Source organism: Hypanus sabinus, unplaced genomic scaffold (assembly GCF_030144855.1).
Source record: "Hypanus sabinus isolate sHypSab1 unplaced genomic scaffold, sHypSab1.hap1 scaffold_1215, whole genome shotgun sequence".
NCBI classification, from domain to species: domain Eukaryota; kingdom Metazoa; phylum Chordata; class Chondrichthyes; order Myliobatiformes; family Dasyatidae; genus Hypanus; species Hypanus sabinus.
Genome location: NW_026779276.1, coordinates 105088 through 122238, shown reverse-complemented (window position 1 = coordinate 122238; position 17151 = coordinate 105088). Strand labels below are relative to the sequence as shown.

At 49.0% G+C, this 17151-nt stretch overlaps 1 protein-coding gene across 1 annotated transcript; it reads left to right on the top strand.

The window, feature by feature from the left end:
- Positions 1 to 2275: 2275 nt before the first annotated feature.
- On the top strand, positions 2276 to 16973 carry rpl18 (ribosomal protein L18). The gene is made up of 7 exons (XM_059958849.1): positions 2276 to 2348; positions 2546 to 2632; positions 6206 to 6313; positions 9319 to 9417; positions 15331 to 15454; positions 15664 to 15733; positions 16852 to 16973. The coding sequence occupies exons 1-7, from the start codon at positions 2346 to 2348 to the stop codon at positions 16925 to 16927; spliced, it is 567 nt and encodes a 188-aa protein (XP_059814832.1). The 5' UTR covers positions 2276 to 2345; the 3' UTR covers positions 16928 to 16973.
- Positions 16974 to 17151: the final 178 nt, after the last annotated feature.

Below are 17151 nucleotides of genomic sequence, written 5' to 3'. Positions count from 1 at the left end.
AAGAACTGCACTGCAGAAGGGTTGTACATTGCACACAGGAACTGCACTGCAGAAGGGTTGTACATTGCACACAGGAACTGCACTGCAGAAGGGTTGTACATTGCACACAGGAACTGCACTGCAGAAGGGTTGTACATTGCACACAGGAACTGCACTGCAGAAGGGTTGTACATTGCACACAAGAACTGCACTGCAGAAGGGTTGTACATTGCACACAGGAACTGCACTGCAGAAGGGTTGTACATTGCACACAAGAACTGCACTGCAGAAGGGTTGTACAATGCACACAAGAACTGCACTGCAGAAGGGTTGTATATTGCACACAAGAACTGCACTGCAGAAGGGTTGTACATTGCACACAAGAACTGCACTGCAGAAGGGTTGTACATTGCACACAAGAACTGCACTGCAGAAGGGTTGTATATTGCACACAAGAACTGCACTGCAGAAGGGTTGTACATTGCACAGAAGAACTGCACTGCAGAAGGGTTGTATATTGCACACAAGAACTGCACTGCAGAAGGGTTGTACATTGCACACAAGAACTGCACTGTAGAAGGGTTGTACATTGCACACAAGAACTGCACTGCAGAAGGGTTGTACATTGCACACAAGAACTGCACTGTAGAAGGGTTGTACATTGCACACAAGAACTGCACTGTAGAAGGGTTGTACATTGCACACAAGAACTGCACTGCAGAAGGGTTGTACATTGCACACAAGAACTGCACTGCAGAAGGGTTGTACATTGCACACAAGAGCTGCACTGTAGAAGGGTTGTACATTGCACACAAGAACTGCACTGCAGAAGGGTTGTATATTGCACACAAGAACTGCACTGCAGAAGGGTTGTACATTGCACACAAGAACTGCACTGTAGAAGGGTTGTACATTGCACACAAGAACTGCACTGCAGAAGGGTAGTACATTGCACACAAGAACTGCACTTGCGGAAGGGTTGTACATTGCACACAAGAACTGCACTGCAGAAGGGTTGTACATTGCACACAGGAACTGCACTGCAGAAGGGTTGTACATTGCACACAAGAACTGCACTGCAGAAGGGTTGTACATTGCACACAAGAACTGCACTGCAGAAGGGTTGTACATTGCACAGAAGAACTGCACTGCAGAAGGGTTGTATATTGCACACAAGAACTGCACTGTAGAAGGGTTGTACATTGCACACAAGAACTGCACTGCAGAAGGGTTGTACATTGCACACAAGAACTGCACTGCAGAAGGGTTGTACATTGCACACAAGAACTGCACTGCAGAAGGGTTGTATATTGCACACAAGAACTGCACTGCAGAAGGGTTGTACATTGCACACAAGAACTGCACTGCAGAAGGGTTGTACATTGCACACAAGAACTGCACTGCAGAAGGGTTGTACATTGCACACAAGAACTGCACTGCAGAAGGGTTGTATATTGCACACAAGAACTGCACTGCAGAAGGGTTGTATATTGCACACAAGAACTGCACTGTGGAAGGGTTGTACATTGCACACAAGAACTGCACTGCGGAAGGGTTGTACATTGCACACAAGAACTGCACTGTGGAAGGGTTGTACATTGCACACAAGAACTGCACTGCAGAAGGGTTGTACATTGCACACAAGAACTGCACTGTAGAAGGGTTGTACATTGCACACAAGAACTGCACTGTAGAAGGGTTGTACATTGCACACAAGAACTGCACTGCAGAAGGGTTGTACATTGCACACAAGAACTGCACTGCAGAAGGGTTGTACATTGCACACAAGAACTGCACTGCAGAAGGGTTGTACATTGCACACAGGAACTGCACTGCAGAAGGGTTGTACATTGCACACAAGAACTGCACTGCAGAAGGGTTGTACATTGCACACAAGAACTGCACTGCAGAAGGGTTGTACATTGCAGACAAGAACTGCACTGCAGAAGGGTTGTACATTGCAGACAAGAACTGCACTGCAGAAGGGTTGTATATTGCACAGAAGAACTGCACTGCAGAAGGGTTGTACATTGCACACAAGAACTGCACTGCAGAAGGGTTGTACATTGCACAGAAGAACTGCACTGCAGAAGGGTTGTACATTGCACACAAGAACTGCACTGCAGAAGGGTTGTACATTGCACACAAGAACTGCACTGCAGAAGGGTTGTACATTGCACACAAGAACTGCACTGCAGAAGGGACAGTTCCAGCCCAGCTCACAGAGCGCCCTCCCATCCGATAGGAGGCGCTGCGCACTAGGAGGACAGCCGCGGTCTGGTCTCGCGAGATGTTCTGGCCCTCGGCGAGATTAAGGCAGCGCGCAGGCGCGGTCCGCTCTCTTCCCGCGACGACGGCCGAACAAGATGGTGGGTGAGGGGAGAGGGCGGCCGGCCGGCCGGGCAATCCGGCGCCATCGGCTGCCGGGGCGGCCCCGGGGGGCCCCGGGAGGGCGGGCGGGCAGGAGGGGCAATCCGCCGCCATCGGCTGCCGGCGGCCCCGGGCGGGCGGCAGGGCGGGAGCGGCGTCTCGGCACCGGGGTTAATCTGTCTTCTGCCCCCCCCAGGGTATCGACATCCGCCACAACAAGGACCGCAAGGTTCGCCGTAAGGAGCCCAAGAGCCAAGACATTTACCTCCGCCTGCTGGTCAAGGTGAGGCCGCTGCCCGCAGGGGGCTCTGGCGGGGACGGGGTGGGAGGGGAGGCCAGGCCGGGCTGTGGGTGCCCACAGGGGTATCTGGTGGGGCAATGAGGAGCAGGGGTGGGAGGGGAGGCCAGGCCAGGCTGTGGGTGCCCACAGGGGTATCTGGTGGGGCAATGAGGAGCAGGGGTGGGAGGGGAGGCCAGGCCGGGCTGTGGGTGCCCGCTGGGGTATCTGGTGGGGCAATGAGGAGCAGGGGTGGGAGGGGAGGCCAGGCCGGGCTGTGGGTGCCCGCTGGGGTATCTGGTGGGGCAATGAGGAGCAGGGGTGGGAGGGGAGGCCAGGCCGGGCTGTGGGTGCCCGCTGGGGTATCTGGTGGGGCAATGAGGAGCAGGGGTGGGAGGGGAGGCCAGGCCGGGCTGTGGGTGCCCGCTGGGGTATCTGGTGGGGCAATGAGGAGCAGGGGTGGGAGGGGAGGCCAGGCCGGGCTGTGGGTGCCCACAGGGGTATCTGGTGGGGCAATGAGGAGCAGGGGTGGGAGGGGAGGCCAGGCCGGGCTGTGGGTGCCCACAGGGGTATCTGGTGGGGCAATGAGGAGCAGGGGTGGGAGGGGAGGCCAGGCCGGGCTGTGGGTGCCCGCAGGGGTATCTGGTGGGGCAATGAGGAGCAGGGGTGGGAGGGGAGGCCAGGCCAGGCTGTGGGTGCCCACAGGGGTATCTGGTGGGGCAATGAGGAGCAGGGGTGGGAGGGGAGGCCAGGCCAGGCTGTGGGTGCCCGCAGGGGTATCTGGTGGGGCAATGAGGAGCAGGGGTAGGAGGCCAGGCCAGGCTGTGGGTGCCCACTGGGGTATCTGGTGGGGCAATGAAGAGGAGGGTTGGGAGGGGAGGCCGGGCTGTGGGTGTGCGGTGGAGAGCGGCCTGTCGTGCTGAGACCGGGGCTCAGGACTGAGTCGTGGAGAGAGGGTGAGACTTGCAGAGTTAATGGCAGTACGGAGAAAGAAGCACATCTGACTCTGAAAGCTGCCGCGTAAGTTGATAGAGTGCGTGAGTTGAAGAGCTGTGAGGTAATGTAGCAGTTCCTTAAATCTCATTTGGAATATTGTGTTCAGTTGAGCTCATCGGGAGGGACAATGACTAATGAACGTACTTCATCCTCGTCCTGTGGGAGGAAACGAGGGAAAACTCGGGCATTTCAGTCAGGTTGTTGAAGGACTGCTTACAGAACGGTGCTGAAATTAAACTTGCAACTCCCTTGGCCCAGCATCATGCTAACTGCTGCAGCACCTGTGGATGTAGCAGCTTCAGAGGGGGTACAGCAGAGGTGATTTACCACAGGAAGGTTTGTACGAGCCAGGGCTCTTCTCTCAGAGTGGAGGAGGACCACAAGTGATTTGGTAGAAGTGTACGTGATAATATGCATAAATTGAAAGGGCAGAGTTTGCTAGAGTGGAAGTGGCTAATAGAAGGGTCAAAGTTTTTAAGGTGATAGGTCAGAGGTAGTTTTTTTTAATACAGTGGTGGGTGTGTTGAACCCCCGCCAGGGGTAGTGGTAGAGGCAAATACACTTGATGGGCACATGGATGGGAGAATATTCTGGCTTGTCACGCTGGGAGATGGCCAGCAAGCCGCATGGTAATACAGCAGTTAGCACACTGGTACAGTTCCCGACGCTGTGTGAAATCATTCGGATTATTCTGCTTCTCCCTGTGACTCTGGCTCCCACTTTTCCAAAGACCCGCTTAGTGGGTTAGTTGGTCAGGTGGGTGAAACGTAGCCAAAATGGCTACAGCTGTATCGGTGCTGCTTCCTGCGCCCATGCTGAATTCGCCGATTTCATCCAACTACCGCTCTGCTCCATTTCCGACACCTCCCTTTCTCGATCTCGCTGTCTCTGTCTCCGGAGACAGCTTATCCACTGATGTCTATTATAAACCAACAGACTCTCACAGCTACTTGGACTATACCTCGTCCCACCCTTTTACTTGTAAAAACGCCGTCCCCTTCACTCAATTCCTCTGTCTCCACCATATCTGCTCTCAGGATGAGGCTTTTCATTTCGGAACAAAGATGTCCTTTTTTCAAAGAGAGGGGCTTCCCTTCCTCTACCGTCAACACTGACCTCACCGTTTCACACGTCTGCTCTTACCCCACCCTGCCAGGAATAGGGTTCCTCTTGTCCTCACCTACCACCCCATCAGCTTCCGTGTCCATAGTTCTCTGAAACTTGCATCACCTCCCCCATTTTCTGCTCCCAGAGTCCTATGTGACTCTTGTCCTTTCACCCCTCCCCATTGCTGTACCTGTGGCACTTGCCCTTGCAAGCATATCAAGTTCTACACCACCTCCCTCACTACCACTCCGTGCCCCAGCCATCCTTCCAGCTGAGGCCACGCTGCTGTTGGGGGTCACGTACTGTGTTGTGGCCTCCTGTACATCAGTGAGACCGCTTCACTGAGCAAGAACAAGCGGCATCTCCCAGTGGCCACCCATTCCTATTCCACTGTCGGGATATTCCACTTAGAATCCGTTTGGGCAGCCTGCAACCTGTTGGCATGAACATTGATTTCTCAGACTTCCAGTAGTGCCTCCCCACACCCCCTTTACCATTTCCCATCTCATTTTATCGCCTTGCCTGCCTATCGCTTCACCCTGTCTCTCTCACCAATCAACTTCCCAGCTCCTTCCTTCATCCCTCCCTCACTGGGTGTTCACTCTTCCCCTCCCTCACTTTTCAAATCTACTCAGCTCCAGTCCTGGTGAAGGGTCTCGGCCTGAAACATCGACTGTGCCTGCTGAGCTTCTCCAGCATTTTGTGTGTTTCCAGCATCTGCAGGTTTCCTCTTTTGAGGGCTGTGTGGAAGGTAGATTGATCTCGGAGTAGGTTAAAACGTTGGTCTGAGAGGACTGTACTGACTTTTGATGTTTTGTGGGGCAACCTTCAAACCCAGACTGGGTGAGGGCTTCGCGTCATGAGGGACTGTGTGATTGGATTTTGTGCACGTAGAGGGCTGGGTTGTTTGGGGATCATCTGCATGAATAGGAATGCTGGTTCAAGAGTCTTTTCCTGAACTCTCTGTTGAGGGGCGTGCGTGAAGTTGTAACTGATAACAACACTACAGTACAGGCCCTATGGCCTTTTTTAACCTGTTCCCCAGATCAATCTAACCCCTCTATTTTTCTATCAACCATGTGCAGATCTAAGAATTTCTTGAATGTTCCGAATGTGCCTGCTTCTACCAGCAGCCCTGGTAGCAAGTTCCATGCACCCACTGCTCTGTGTATAAAAAAACACACTGACATTCCCCTCCTGTACTTTCTCCAGTCACCTTACATTTATCCTCCTCGTATTAGCCTGGGGAAAGAGTCTCCGGCTGTTTACTCGATCTCATCACCTCTATCAAGTCACCTCTCACTCCTTTGCTCCAAAGGAAAAAGCTCTGGCTTACTCATGCCCCAGTAAATGCCCTCTGCATCCTCCAGATCCTTCCTGTTAATGAGAACTAAACACAAAACTCTACCTGTCCCTCGCACAAATCCACTACTCTTTTATAAAAAGTGTATGTTTCAAATTTTTTTCCCACCACAGCTCTACAGGTTCCTGGCTCGTCGCTCCAACTCCCCATTCAACAAGGTCGTCCTCAAGCGTCTGTTCATGAGCCGCACCAACAGGCCCCCGCTCTCGCTGGCTCGCCTGGTGAGTCACAGGTTCGGGGGAGGGGGGAGACACACCAAGGGAGTGATGAGCCCCAGTACTGAGGGAATTATTTGGGAAGAAGGTCACCAACAGGCCCCCGCTCTTGCTGGCTCGCCTGGTGAGTGACAGGTTTGGGGGGCGGGGGGAGCGATGACTGAGGGAATTATCTGGGAAGAAGGTCACCAACAGGCCCCCGCTCTCGCTGGCTCGCCTGGTGAGTGACAGGTTTGGGGGGCGGGGGGAGTGATGACTGAGGGAATTATCTGGGAAGAAGGTCAGTGCCTCTACAGGCCCCCGCTCTCGCTGAGGGAATGGCACATCATCTGGGAAGAAGGTCAGTGCCTCTACAGGCCCCCGCTCTCGCTGAGGGAATGGCACATCATCTGGGAAGAAGGTCAGTGCCTCTTCACCACTGAAAGGTTTCACGTTTTATTGGTTTACAATACTGAATCACAGCGGATTTAATTCGGCTTTTTTGACACTGATCACCAGAAAAGACTTCCATGTCAAAGTGAAAATGGATTTCTACAAATTAGTCTAAATTTATTCCAATTATTAAACACAAAATAATTGCATAATCACTCGCTTCGAGTCAGGATTTAGTAGATGCACCTTTGGCAGAAATTACAGCCTCGAGTCTGGATACGTCTATCAGCTTTGTACGTCTGGACACTACAATTTTCCCCCGTTTTTCTTTACAAAACTCTAAACTCTGTCAGATTGCATGGGAATTATGAGTGAACAGCCTTTTTCAAGTTCAGCCACAAATTCTCAATTTGAGGTCTGGACTCTGACTCGGCCACTCCAGGTCATTAATGATCTGGATGATGGGGTGGTAAATTGGATTAGTAAGTATGTAGATGATACTAAGGTAGGTGGCGTTGTGGATAATGAAGTAGGTTTTCAAAGCTTGCAGAGAGATTTAGGCCAGTTAGAAGAGTGGGCTGAACGATGGCAGATGGAGTTTAATGCTGATAAGTGTGAGGTGCTACACTCTGGTAGGAATAATCAAAGTAGGACATACATGGTAAATGGTAGGGCATTGAGGAATGCAGTAGAACAGAGTGATCGAGGAGTAATGGTGCATAGTTCCCTGAAGGTGGAATCTCATGTGGATAGAGTGGTGAAGGAAGCTTTTGGTATGCTGGCCTTTATAAATCAGAGCATTGAGTATGGGAGTTGGGATGTAATGTTAAAATTGTACAAGGCATTGGTATGGCTGAATTTGGAGTATTGTGTCCAGTTCTGGTCACCGAATTATAGGAAAGATGTCAACAAAATAGAGGGAGTACAGAGAAGATTTACTGGAATGTTACCTGGGTTTCAGCACCTAAGTTACAGAGAAAGGTTGAACAAGTTAGGTCTTTATTCTTTGGAGCGTAGAAGGTTGAGGGGGGACTTGATAGAGGTATTTAAAATTATGAGGGGGATAGATAGAGTTGACGTGGACAGGCTTTTTCCATTGTGAGTAGGGGAGATTCAAACGAGAGGACATGATTTGAGAGTTAGGGGGCAAAAGTTTAGGGATAACACGAGGGGGAATTTCTTTACTCAGAGAGTGGTAGCTGTGTGGAACGAGCTTCCAGTAGAAGTGGTAGAGGCAGGTTCGGTATTGTCATTTAAAGTAAAATTGGATAGGGATATGGACAGGAAAGGAATGGAGGTTTATGGGCTGAGTGCAGGTTGGTGGGACGAGGTGAGAGTAAGTGTTTGGCACAGACCAGAAGGGCCGAGATGGCCTGTTTCCGTGCTGTAATTGTTATATGGTTATTAACATTGTTTTTAAGTCATTCCTTTGTAGCTTTGGCTTTAAGCTTGGGGTCACTGTCTTGCTGGAAAATAAATCTCCTAACTTGGGTTTCTCTTGCAGACGGCATCAGGTTTTCCTCCAGGATCTCCCTGTATTTTGCTGCATTCATTTTGCCCTCTACCTTCACAAGCCTTCCAGGATCTGCTGCGGTGAGGCAGCCCCCACCGTGCTTCACGGTAGGGATGGTGTGTTGTTTGGCTGCCTTACACCAAACAGTGTTTAGTCTGATGGCCTAAAAAATCAGATCATAAAACCACCTTCTAGCTGACTTCAGAGTCTCCCACATGCCTTCTGGCAAACAGGCTGAGTTTTCGTTTTCAACAGTGGCTTTCTCTTTGCCACTCTCCCATAAAGCTGTGACTGGTGAAGCAGCAGTTGTTTGCTCATCTCCCTTCAGCCACTGAAGCTTGTAACTTCACCAGAGTTGTCGTTGGTCTCTTGGCGGCCTCCCTCACTCGTCCCCTTCTTGCACGGTCACTCAGTTTTTGAGGACGGCCTGCTCGAGGCGGATTCATAGCTGTGCCATATTCTTTCCATTTCCTGATGATTGACTGAACTGTACTCCAGGGGATATTCAGTGACTGGGAAATTTCCTTGTATCCATCTCCTGACTTGTGCTTTTTGGTAACGTTTTCGTGGAGCTGCCTGAAGTGTTCTTTTGTCTTTATGGTGGAGTTTTTGCCAGGATACTGACTCAGCAGCAGCTGGACCTCCCAGATACAGGTGTATTTTTACTACAGTCAATTGAAACTCGTGAAATCTCGGCCAGAGGGAATGTGGGAGACACCAAAGTCAGCTGGAAGAAGGTTCTATCTTCTGATGAAACCAAATTGAGCTTTTAGACTAAACACTGTTTGGCGTAAGCCGTACACCGCACATCATTAAAAATACTCCCTCCCTACCGTCCGTGAAGCATGGTGGTGCACAGGATGATCTCCTGTTCCAGTATGATTAGCTGTGTTATATAAAAGGGGACCGGTGAATACTTTTTTTTATTAATCAGTGTCAAAAAAGCCAAATTAAATCTAGTGTAATTGGGTGTTGAATAGAAAACCATCGGCACAATAGAGGCCCTTCAGCCCACAATGCTGTGCTGTACATAGAACACGGACATACTCCGGGGTCAGACACAGTGGAGTTCTGCAGGTTTCGGGGAGGAAGGCAGTGATTCTGACTAGCCCTGTCTCGTCTGCAGATCCGTAAGATGAAGCTGCCTGGACGGGAGAACAAGACAGCCGTGGTGGTAGGCACAGTGACGGACGATGTCCGGACCTGGGATATCCCGAAACTGAAGGTGAGACTCAACCCCTCCATACTCTGAATGTGAGGGGGAGATGTCGTTGGAAATCGAAATGTCTAGCCCTGAGTCTTCCACAGTGGTCCCAACATCAGCCAATCAGGAAAGGCTCCCTCTGTTGCCACTCTGCCAATCAGCCAATGCTCTTTCCACACCAGTATCTTTCCTGTAATATCATTGGCTCTTCCACAGTGGTCCCAACATCAGCCAATCAGGAAAGGCTCCCTCTGTTGCCACTCTGCCTTCTGCCAATCAGCCAATGCTCTTTCCACACCAGTATCTTTCCTGTAATATCATTGGCTCTTCCACAGCTTCATGTCCGGCATCTTTTCAGAGGCTGTCTGAAAGCCATCAACTGTGTGTCATACTTGTTAAGATCTCAAAGAATTACAGCAGATTTGTCACGCGAGACTTGCCCTTCTGGAAGTTGTGCTAACTTGGCCTATTTCATCATGTACCCCAAAACCACATTCTCAACATTTTCCCATTACTGAGGTCAGGATAACTGGCCGGTAACCTCTTTCTGCAACCTTCTCCTCCCTCACCCCGAAGACGAGTGTAACTTTCAATTTTCCAGTCGTCTGGAACCACCATTCTAGAATCATTACCGTCTCCACAATCTTCAGCCACATCTTTCAGATGTAGTCCACCTGGTCCAGGAGATTCATCTACCTTCAGACCTTCCAGTTCCCAAGTACTTAGTCCTGAGTAACAACTGCCGGCCAGAGTCTTCCAGAGTAAAGTTTGTATGCCTTGTTCTTGTTCCCTATTACTACTACTAGGTCCAATATCTATACTCACCTCTCGTACTTGACATATCTGAGATTGAGGAAACCTCTATTGCAGAAATTAAAAAAGCATTGTGGTATGGCTTTGCCAACTTTTAGATTGTATTACGGGGCAATTTTTGATATATTTCTTTTTAGATTCATTACTCAGACATACATGACTCCTTTATGGGTGGATTTGGAGAAGAACTCGGTGAAGGGGTATTCTTTGGCCTCTTTACTGGGAGCTCCTCTTCCTTTTCTGCTTTCTAAGATTGGTAGACAAGACCTCAATCCCATTATTAAACATACATTAAGAATTTGGTTTCAGTTTCATAGATTTTTTTGAGTTTAATAACTTTGTTCCTTCTAGTAAAATCCATCTTAATTATTTTTTAAATCATCAATTTCCGATCAGATCTTTTTAATTTGGAAAACCAAGGGAATAACAACTTTTAGATTTGTTTATGGGGGATTGTTTAATGTGGACAAATAGGACTTAATGCACACTACTTTAGATATTTACAAATTAGGCATTTTTTAATGTAGTTTACTTCCGAATTTTCCCTCTGCTTAATATTATAGATACTATTATACCGAATATAATGGATACTCTTTCAGATTAAACTATTTCAAAAAGGACTGATAGCTATAATTTATAAATGGTTATTGAATTTGTGAATGGTATCTGATAATGTAATTAAAGCTGCATGGGAATTGGAATTTTGAGAGTCACTTTCAGATAATCAATGGGATAAAATTTCATTTGGTAAATACTTCATCAGTTTGTGCCCGTCATTCCTTGATGCAGTTTATTGGGCACATATGTCAAAGGATAAATACCCAGATCTTTTCCAATATTAATCCTATTTGCGACAGATGTAATGTTGAGGCGGCTACATTAACTCATGTTGTGGTCTTGTATCAAGATAGAAAACTCTTGGAAGGATGAGTCCTTGATGGGAGTTACATGCAGCCAGGACGTGGGCAACACAGGAGTTAGGAAAGGCATGTCAAAAGGGTAACATTACAATAGACATGGGAGCGTGGTGAACTGGGAAATTGGGTCGGTGCTTAATGCCAAGAGAGAATTTGTAGAACGCCTACGAGATGGTTTTTAAAGCAGCTCGAGGTTGAGCCCACTAGGGGATCGACTATTCTGGATTGGTGCTGTGATTAGGGAGCTTACGGTAATGAAACCCTTGGGAGGTAGTGATTACTATGTGATAGAATTCACTATGCAGTTTGAAAAGAAGCTGAAATCAGATGTGTCAGTATTACTGTGAAGTAAAGGTAATGACAGAGGCATGAGAGAGGAGCTGCCCAAATTTCCACAGGGAGTTAGGAAGCTGAGAGGCAGGACCTTCACGGTAGTAATCTTGGGCTGCCTGTGAAAATAGGAATAGAATGAGATGGCAGATAAATGTGGAGCAGGGGGCAGGGATTCAGATTTCTGGATCATTGGGAACTCTTCTGGGGCAGGTGGGATCTGTATAAAAGGGACCGATTGCACTTGAATCAGAGGGGGACCAATACCCTTGCGGGCAGGTTTGCTCGAGCTGTTGGGAGTGGTTTAAACTAATATGGCAGGGGGATGGGAGCCAGTGTGATAGAGCTGAGGATCAGCCAGCAGGTTCACAAGTAGATGATGGATGTAACGTGAATGTAAGAAAGGACTGGCCAATGATTGGATATAAATGCAGACAGAGCAACGAGTTAAGTTGAATCACAGAGGCAAAATTCAAAAGGGCAAAGAATGCAAGATGAGGTGCTGTATGTAAATGTGCATACTTTCGGAATAAGGTGGGTGAATTCATGGCGCAATTACAGATTGGTTGGAATGACATTGTGGGTATCTGAGTTGTGGCTGAAGGACGTCCATAGTTTGTATGAAAACGACAGGCAGTGGTGAGCAGATCCAGGAGGATACTGGTGGCGATGATGGCAGAGCAAGATTCTGGGAATAGTTCACAAGGCGTAGGAAGAAGAAGAATTTCTCAAATTGTTGGGGTAGGCAAGTGTGGTTGACACGGAAAGTTAGGGGCTAGTATAAGGTAGCAAACGTGAGTGGGAAGTTGGATGATTGGGAAGCTTTTGAAATCAACGAAAGGCTGTAAGAAGGGAAAAGATGAAATATGTGGGCAAACTAGCCAATAATATAAAGCAGGAGATTAAAAAGTTGTTTTTTTCAGTTATATAAAGAGTAAAAGGGAGCTAAGAGTTGCTTTGGATCACTGGAAAATGATGCTGGTGAGATAGTGACCGGGGACAAGTGGTGGATGAACTGAATGACAGACGAGAAAATCTGCAGGTGCTAGAGGAACAGCATCGATGTGAAAATCTACAGTTGACTTTTCGGGCTGAGAGCCTTCGGCAGGGCTGGAGAAAAAAAGCTTAATGGGTATTTTGCATCAATTTTCACTATGGATGACTTAACTGTGCCAGAAGTCTATGTCAGGGGCAGGAGTGAGTGCCGTTGCTATTAAAAAGGGAGAGAAAAGCGAGGCAAACTGGAAGGTGGATAAGTCGGCTGGGCCACATCTGAGGGAAGTTGAAGGCAGCTCGAACTCCAGAAGGGAGGAATGCAAAATTAGAGAAATTATGGGCCAGTGAGACTAACCTGGTGGTTGGAAGCTGTTGGAGTCTATTATTAAGGATGAGGTTTGGGGATTCTTGGAAACTAATAAGTCAAAGTCAGCATGGTTTCTGTAAAGGGAAATCTTGCCTGACAAATCTGTTAGAGTTCTTTGAGGAAGTAACAAACAGGGTGGGCAAAGGAGAGGCAGTGGGTGTCATTTACTTGGATTTTCAGAATGCGTTTTATAAGGTGCCACACGAGGCTGCTTAAGATAAAATCCTGTGGTGTTACAGGAAAGATGGACAGTGGAATGGCTGACAGGCAGGAGGCAGCAAGTGGGAATAAAGGGGCCAGTGACTAGTGGTGTTCCTCAGGGGTCAGTATCGTTTGTCATTAATTTGGATAATGAAACCGATGGCTTAGTGGCTAAGATGGAGGATGATAGGTGGAGGGGTAGGCAGTGCTGAGGAAGCAAAGTGATTGCAGTGGGGCTTTAGTCAAATTGGAAGAATGGGCAAAACGTGTCGGATGGAATACAGTGTGAGGAAATGTATGATCATTTCAGTAAAAGGAGATATCTAAACGGGGAGAAGGTTCACACATCAGCGGTGCAGAGGGAGTCCTCGTGCAAGAAGGTTACAGGTTGAGTCTGTGGTAAGAAAGGCAAATGCATTGTTGGCATTTATTTCTAGGGGAGTAGAATATAAAAGCAAGGAGATAATGCTGAGCCTTTATAAGACACACGACAGGCCGCACGCAGTATCGTCAAGTTTTGGGTCCATATCTGAAAAGGGATGTGCTGTCATTGGAGAGAGCCCAGAGGAGGTTCACGAGGATGATTTTTTGGATTGAAGAGGTTTACGTGAGGAGCGTTTGGCAGCTTTGGGCCCGTACTCACTGGAATTTAAAAAGACTGCAGGGGAATCTCATTGAAACCTACCGAAAATCAGAAGGACTAGATAAAGTGGATGTGGAGAGGATGTTTCCTGTGGTGGGGGAGTCTAGGGCCAGAGGACACAGATAGTGTGGATGTGGAGAGGATGTTTCCTATAGTGGGGGAGTCTAGGACCAGAGGACACAGATAGAGTGGATGTGGAGAGGATGTTTCCTATGGTGGGGGAGTCTAGGACCAGAGGACACAGATAGAGTGGATGTGGAGAGGATGTTTCCTGTTGTGAGGGAGTCTAGGACCAGAGGACACAGATAGAGTGGATGTGGAGAGGATGTTTCCTGTAGTGGGGGTATCCAGAACTAGAGGGGAGACCTTTTAGAACAGAGGTAAGGAGGAATTATTTTTTTAGCCAGAGAGTGGTGAATCAGAGGAATGTTCTGCCACAGACAGTGGTGGAGGCCATGTCCGTGGATATATTTAAGGCGGAAGTTGATAGTTTCATGATTGGTTGGGGCATCGAAGCATATGGCAGGTGTATGCGGTTGAGTGGGATCTGGGACTAGGCACGATGAAATGGTTGAGTAGACTGGAGGGGCTGAATGGCCTAATTCTGCTCTTATGTCTTTTTACCCTTGCAGTTTCTGAACTCTACCCACATTATGCTACATCGACTACCACCCTTTGTTTTGTGTGGGCAGGTTTGACTGGATCCCATACTCCTAAGCTTCTGGAAGAGCCCACCATATCCGTATCCTCCATGACCACTGTGCTTTGTCACATCCTCAAAGAATTCACTCAGACTCGTGGCACTTCCAAGCCATGTTGACTATCCCAAATCAGGTTGTTTGCTCGTAAATCCTGTTGGAGGATACTCTCCAACAACTTAACCTCTGCTGAAGTAATTCCCAGCATTATCCCCACTCCCTTTTTTGAACAAAGGATTGATTGTCACATGTACAGTAAATTGTGCTGCTTGCTGGGATCAGCCCTACCCGGTACGTGGAAACCCACGGAGCCCGGTCGCTGGAGCTGAAGCAAGAACCGCTGTACTACATGCCACCACATGCCACCTCTTTGTTAATACCATCGGGGAGGAGGTAGAAGACTCCTGTGTTTCAGGAATGGCTTCCATGTTGCTGTCTTGTACTGCAATATTGTAACCCTCGAACACTACCCCAGGAGACATTGGGCAAAACTGGGTCCTTTTCTCTGGAGTGACTTGCTGTCTTGTACTGCAATATTGTAACCCTCGAACACTACCCCAGGAGACATTGAGCAAAACTGGGTCCTTTTCTCTGGAGTGACTTGCTGTCTTGTACTGTAATACTGTTTGGTAAATTCTAACTTGTATGTCTGTGGAATGTGGTCATGGGGAGAGCATCCTTAAAGAAATGAACCGCCTGGAGATCTGAGTTGAAGGCATAGACAGACAGCATCTTTTCTCCCAAGGCATGCATTTATGGTGATGCAGGGGTGCTGGTGGAGGCAGATACGATATGGAGGAGTTATCAGGTGGGTGGATATGCATGGAGGGAGACAGATTCCGTTTAGGAAATAGTTTAATTAAACATCCTGTTTAGCAGAGATAATTACTGAAGGTTCTGTTCCTGTGCTGTCTCGAGCTTGGAGAGTGGGACGGATGCCGACACTCAGCAATTCTTTCTCTCCCCTAGGTTTGTGCCCTCCGTGTGACAGATGTGGCGAGGCACCGCATCCTGAAGGCAGGAGGGCAGATCATCACCTTTGACCAACTGGCACTGGCTGCTCCCAAGGGTCAGGGCACTGTACTGTTGTCAGGTGAGGCTCTCTCTGCACTGTCCTCTCAGACACCCCCCTCCCCCCCGTCCCATTACTCCTGGGGTTCAACAGAGAGAAGAAGCTCCCTCCACACACCCAGAGTCCGACACAATGAAGTTCCCTCCACACCGTTCTGTCACAGCCTGGATATCGGACAGCAGGGTAGTGGTGAAGAAAGACGTGGCCATGTATCTTCTGTTCTATTGCAGGACCTCGAAAGGGACGGAAGGTGTACAGACATTTCGGACCAGCTCCAGGAACTCCACACAGTCACACCAAGTATGAACCTTTGTTCTGTCTCTTCATCCCTCCCTTTCTCTGCTCTCCTGAAGTGGTAACTGAATGTTAGGTGATCTAAATCGTCCGATGACACTACATTGAATGGAAAAGCAAATTGCGCTGAGGAGGCATACTGATAGGTTAAGTGGATGGGCCGGTGTCAGGCAGGCAGAGTAAACGGTCGCCATTTCAGGGCAAGGCTGGGGAAGTAGAGTAAAAAGCTGGGAGGAGGGCAGGAAGGTTGTAGGTGATGGGTGAAACCGGGAAGGGGAGGGGTGAAGTAAAGAGTTAAGTGGGTCGTGGACAATGGAAGAAAGGAAGGGGGATTATCAGAGTGGGTAGGTAAGGAGACACGGTGACGGAATGGGGAATGGTGGGGGGGGGGGGGCAGTTACAGAAATAGATGTTTACGCCATCAGGTTGCAGGCTAGCCAGACAATACAAGGAATTGCTCCTGCAAGTCGCAGCCGTAGAGGATGCATATGGGAAAGGGCTGTCATCGGGAGATCCTGCATTTCCTGTTGGACTGATTGTCGGTGCTCTGTGAGGCAGTCTCCCAGTCTACAGGCCACACTGGGAGCAAGGGACACAGTACACGACCCCAACAGACTCACGGGTGAAGTGTCAGCTCACCTGGAAGGGCTGTTTGGGGCCCTGACTGACGAGTGCCGGGAGGGACGAATGGACAGTCACATGGGGAGTGCGGAATCGTTTCTTGCCTACTTTCTGCGGGCTGGCTCAGCATCTGCAGGTTTTAACGTCTTGCTGCCAGAGAGCAAAGTATTTCAAACTACACTTAATCAAAACCGAGTGGTGAAGGGATGGGTAAGATCAAGGCAAGGAACTTCTCCGCACTGTTAACTGAGTCTAGAAGCAAGTGACATTTGGGAGAATAGGTTTAGGGAGGAAATGAGTTTTTTCCTTCCAGAGTAGTGAATCTCTGCCCAATGAGGCTACCTCATTAAATATGTTTTAAGACAGACAGACAGACTGGCTCAGCTGGGGACAAGGAAGGTGGGTGGGGCCGAGTCCACGGCCAGAGCAGTTGCGACGTGCCAGATTGCCGATCTTGTCTGCCCTCCCCAGACCCCTCTGACTGACTGCTCTCTCCCCACCAGGCCTTACATCCGATCCAAGGGCCGCAAGTTCGAAAGGGCAAGAGGACGTAGAGCCAGCCGGGCATACAAGAACTGAGGTGTTACTCCCTGCCCCTTGTTAAAATAAAGGACTTATTTCTGAACCGCTCAGCTTTCGTCTCGTTTTACTGGGATGCTGGGTGGTCAGGGTACAATGATGGAACCGACCTCCCTGCTAGTGACATGAGGTACAACTAGCATGGCAGCTGCTGTTAAGCTATTGCAGAATTCTGTCCTGCCCCTTCTGTACGGAGCCCGTAGTCTGCAGACACTTGGCCATTA

What these genes read in the sequence shown, in the direction of transcription:
- rpl18 (XM_059958849.1), top strand. An exon ending in GGGATATCCCGAAACTGAAG is followed by an intron (nt 9,418 to 15,330) that starts GTGAGACTCAAC and finishes TCTCTCCCCTAG; the next exon opens with GTTTGTGCCCTCCGTGTGAC. An exon ending in ACTCCACACAGTCACACCAA is followed by an intron (nt 15,734 to 16,851) that starts GTATGAACCTTT and finishes TCTCCCCACCAG; the next exon opens with GCCTTACATCCGATCCAAGG.